Consider the following 4,508-nt stretch of genomic DNA (forward strand, 5'->3'; position numbering starts at 1 on the left):
AAAATTAATACTTTTTTATTTAGCAACTAAAATATTCTTTTTTTACTTGCATAACTTCTTTTTATCATAAAACAAGTTCTTAAATAAACTTTTAAATCAAGTAGAACTCTAAAAATATTTTGATTAATAAAGTGATCAATTTCAACTTTGAATTAAAAAAATACAGCATAGTCAAACATAAAATTAAAAAAAAATGAGAAACTTGGAACCAGTATCATTTTCATCCATGATCCAGTCTAAGAAACTCGGGAATGAAATGAGATGGCAAGATGGTAAAGAAGAGACTCTGTCAAAAAGAGAAAAATAAATATAAAGTTTAAGTCAATGAGTCAAAGACTTAGCTCAAATCACAAACTTTGTGTGCTGCCGCCGCCTCTTGACAGCCTCCGCATGTTCTCCCTTACTTTCTTCACGCCATTGCCATCTCCAAACAAACCTTAACGAATTCCACACCCAAATCCATCATCCTAGGATTTGTTTTACGCCATGAAGATTCCTTGTTCTTTTTGCACTTGTTTCTCAGCATCGGTCAAAGAACATCACACTGAGCACGGTATATATAAATGTGTTAATGTCTTCTCTTCTTCCCTCTCATCATTTGCTTTTTCATCACATTTTATCTTAACGTCATAGAATTCTGGATTGGATCTATAATAATTACCCAACAGAAGAGCCAGGTGAAGATAATGATGGAAACTTTCGCATATTCACTTATAGAGAATTGAATTCCGCCACGCGGGGTTTTCATCCCTCGGAAAAGATTGGAGAAGGAGGCTTTGGCTCCGTCTACAAGGTTACACAAACAAATTGTCATTTTTTTTCTTTCTTTTTTCATGTGGGTATTGAAGAAATCTACAATTTTGATGCTGTGTGTTAATTCTATTGATGAATTGAGAATTGAATTTGAAGTGGTTGTCTAAATTGTGAAGGGGCAGCTTCGGGATGGAAGTTTGGTGGCTGTTAAAGTGCTTTTGATTGAGCTAGATTCCTTAAGTGGAGAGAAGGGGTTTGTGGCAGAATTGAATACACTGGCAAATATCAAGCACCAAAATCTAGTTATTCTTCGAGGGTGCTGTGTTGAAGGAGCCCACAGATACATAGTCTACGATTATATGGAAAACAACAGCCTCCGTCAAACTTTCTTAGGTGATCTTCAGATTATTATTTACTAGGCTTTTAAATTAGTTAGTCAAATTGCAGAATTATATTTCTATGCATATTGATTATGATTGATAGCTTCTGAGCAAAAAAGAATGGCATTCAGCTGGGAGGCTCGGATGGGTGTATCAATAGGTGTAGCAAGAGCGCTTGCCTTTCTCCATGAGGAACTTCAACCCCATATTGTGCACAGAGATATCAAATCCAGCAATGTTCTTCTTGATGGAAATTTGACACCAAAAGTCTCAGATTTTGGCCTGGCCAAGTTACTAAGAGAAGAAAAATCCTACATCAGTACCCGAGTTGCAGGCACACTGTGAGTAAAACCAAACCCCTTTTGAGTAAATAAAACAAATTTGGGTTCTTTTTATTGAGTTACTGATGGGGTTTCTTTAAACATTATAGAGGTTATATTGCTCCGGACTATGCCAGTTCTGGCCACCTGACACGAAAATCAGATGTTTATAGTTTTGGAGTACTACTTCTAGAGATTGTCAGTGGCCAAAGAGCAGTAGATGAACATCAAGATGTGGATCGTTTCTTAGTTGAGAAGGTAAAAGAATTGAACAAAAGCACAGTTCTCTAATATATTGCACTAAAAGTAATAATAGAGTACATAAATGTTTTATTGTTTGGACATGCATGTCCAAATATCCATGTTAAACGATACTATGTGAATTGTGATTGTGTGAACATGTTTACAGTCTTGGGCAGCGTACGAGGGTAATGATCTTTTGAGAATGGTGGATCCAATGCTGAAGATGAACTATCCAAAGGAAGAAGCTAAACGGTTCCTAATGGTGGGACTTTGTTGCGTGCAAGAAACGACCAGGACCAGGCCACGAATGTCAGAGGTTGTAAACATGTTGAGCAACAACACTGAGATGGGAGAGTTTCATATTTCACGACCAGGATTTGTTAATGATATGAGGAACCTCAAAATGAAGAGGCAGCTAAATTCGTTAGAGGAATCAAGTGCTACGGCAGCAACCTTTGCAGATTCCTCCGGATGGAGTACCTCCAATCTTGCTCGTTAGATTTCAAGGATCGATGCATGCTTAGGTTACTCTGTAGGATCAGAAATCATCAATTGTGTTTAAGATTCATCAAAGCTTTCCTCAAATCATCATTTTTTTCCTGGATATATGTAAGATGGCTTTTCTTTTTTGAAGATATTTTATAAATATCAAAAGGGGACAATAGAAAATGTAACAAAAAAAGTGAGATAGAGATGGTTACATATAGTGTGACATGAGATGTCAATTTGTTGATTCAATAATCCAAATAGTATTGCTTCCACATGGAATTTTGTTGATTGGATGCAAGTGCTCAAGTGAATTTTTTATGGTCCAAGATGATGGAGGTCATTTTGTGGTTGAAAAAGAAGGATTCATATATTAGTGCCCTTTTACTCGCATGATGAAAAAATAATAATGTTTATTTTAATAAATATTAATTAAAAAGTTGACTTTAAATTTTACTTTTAAATGACGAGATTTACATTCACTTATATACTATGAAAAGTTCTTATCTCTATGGTGAGATCTTCAACACAATTCCTCACGTCAATTCATGCGTGTTATAATTATATATTTGTGGGTAGTGACCTGATGAATTCAATATAATTTCGCTAAAATAAATTTTATATAACTCAAATACTATATTTAGAAATAACTTTAAATTTAACTTAATCTTATATAATCGGTTTATAAAGTAAGGTTTGCACTCACTTATTGATACATATCATATCTTTAACCTAATTAATTAAATTTTTCTCATAAAAGTTTCTTAAGGAATCATGCAAAATGGAAAATTGATATGGAAAACTTTACACTGAAATGAGAATAATATGTTCCCACAAGACTACGAATTACACGTGTGTTTTGGCCTAACTTGACAATGAAGTTAATAGTATTGTTTGATTTGATTTTATTGTGTGTCAATTCATTTGGGGAAATCATAATACCATATCAGCTTACACAAAATTCCTTTTATAGAAATCAATTGGATGCGCTACTAACAAGTCAAGTAAAGGAAAAGTTACTAAGTCCATCAGTTAATTATGCCAATCTGTTTTAGTTTAATTCTCTCTATCATTTCCTTAATTATGGGTTTTTTCAAATATTTGTACTTCTATTTGTCCGTATTTTGTTAAGTTAAAAATATTATCAATTTATTTTTTATCGATTGTATATTTACTTTTCACTTCATTTTTAAGTGATGTGTATAAAGACAAAACAATCAAAATATATTATGTAACTTTAATCACCTTGTTATTATTTTTTAATTTTAAATTTTTTTATTATAAATAATTATGATGATATAAAATTGTAACTAGTATTTTTAAAAGTATAATATATTTATTATTGATTTAAACAATTCGTATATCCTATAAAACTATCAACATTATGTATCATATCTTTTATTTGAATAATAACAATTATTATTATAAGTAAAATAATAATAATAATAAATATAACAAAACATTATACATACCATACCAGAATTTAATGTTTCTCCTTTTCTATCTTTTCAACTAAAAACTTAGAGAGCAAATTGGTTTCTTCTAAAAAAATACTAGTCAAGGTAGATTTAACTGTAACTGCTGGCAAAATAGTAGGACATGACTCTTAAGCCTATTGTTCATCACTTGAAAGAGATTCAAAACAATTTTGCAAGATTAAATATTGAGAAACAAATTTATAAGTAATCTATTTGGCAACAACTAATTTACAACCTTTTGCATTAATTTCATATTTGAGATAAGAGAATCCTTCTAAAAGATCGGAATTTTCAGGAGACAATGAGTTCTTTTTTTGTAGTAAATTATCCGATTCATGAGCATCTTTCAAAGAGGACATATCAACTAAATTATCATCCTGAGATCCTGAGCTAACCCCTATATCTTTAGCCGATTTCATAAACTTTTGACCAAAAAGAAATTCGCTCTCCAACCGACCGACGACTACTTCAACCAGGATACCAACATCAATAGCAGCTCCATCTACTTGTATCATGCCTGCATTACGATTAGGTACATCATATATATGTACCTCTACCTATTAACGTTAATGAAGATGAATATTCCTTGTCTGATGTGGTGCATCAAATGGAGCGCACGAAATCGCAATGGAGAAAGAGAGGTTCTGATGAACCCTAATTGCAAATGAAAAAGAGACAATGACTTAAGCATAAAAGAGGGAAAAGCAGAGAAAAGAAAATACAAAAGAAATTCTTATTTACTTGTATGTTAGAGAGTAAAATACATGGTGTATATATAAGAAAAAGATTAAGACCTAGCTGAAACAGAAAAGAAAAGTTGGGCCAAACAAACAAAGCCCAATAACTTA

General features: G+C 32.3%; 1 protein-coding gene across 2 annotated transcripts; it reads left to right on the forward strand.

Moving 5' to 3' along the window:
* The first annotated feature begins 204 nt into the window (after nucleotides 1–204).
* Nucleotides 205–2,457, forward strand: LOC137814448 (putative serine/threonine-protein kinase). Of its 2 annotated transcripts, none has more exons than XM_068617206.1 (6): nucleotides 205–553; nucleotides 669–793; nucleotides 930–1,146; nucleotides 1,237–1,474; nucleotides 1,564–1,711; nucleotides 1,863–2,457. In XM_068617206.1, the coding sequence occupies exons 1-6, from the start codon at nucleotides 487–489 to the stop codon at nucleotides 2,193–2,195; spliced, it is 1,128 nt and encodes a 375-aa protein (XP_068473307.1). In that variant the 5' UTR covers nucleotides 205–486; the 3' UTR covers nucleotides 2,196–2,457. The 2 variants fall into 2 exon arrangements, with proteins under 2 accessions (XP_068473307.1, XP_068473308.1); XM_068617207.1 differs by having other exon boundaries at nucleotides 281–553; nucleotides 936–1,146.
* Nucleotides 2,458–4,508: the final 2,051 nt, after the last annotated feature.

Source organism: Phaseolus vulgaris, chromosome 1 (genome assembly GCF_000499845.2).
Source record: "Phaseolus vulgaris cultivar G19833 chromosome 1, P. vulgaris v2.0, whole genome shotgun sequence".
Taxonomy (NCBI): domain Eukaryota; kingdom Viridiplantae; phylum Streptophyta; class Magnoliopsida; order Fabales; family Fabaceae; genus Phaseolus; species Phaseolus vulgaris.

What these genes read in the sequence shown, in the direction of transcription:
- LOC137814448 (XM_068617206.1), top strand. Translation starts at nt 487, where the DNA reads ATGAAGATTCCTTGTTCTTTTTGCACTTGTTTCTCAGCATCGGTCAAA. An exon ending in ACCCGAGTTGCAGGCACACT is followed by an intron (nt 1,475 to 1,563) that starts GTGAGTAAAACC and finishes TAAACATTATAG; the next exon opens with AGGTTATATTGCTCCGGACT. An exon ending in ATCGTTTCTTAGTTGAGAAG is followed by an intron (nt 1,712 to 1,862) that starts GTAAAAGAATTG and finishes ACATGTTTACAG; the next exon opens with TCTTGGGCAGCGTACGAGGG.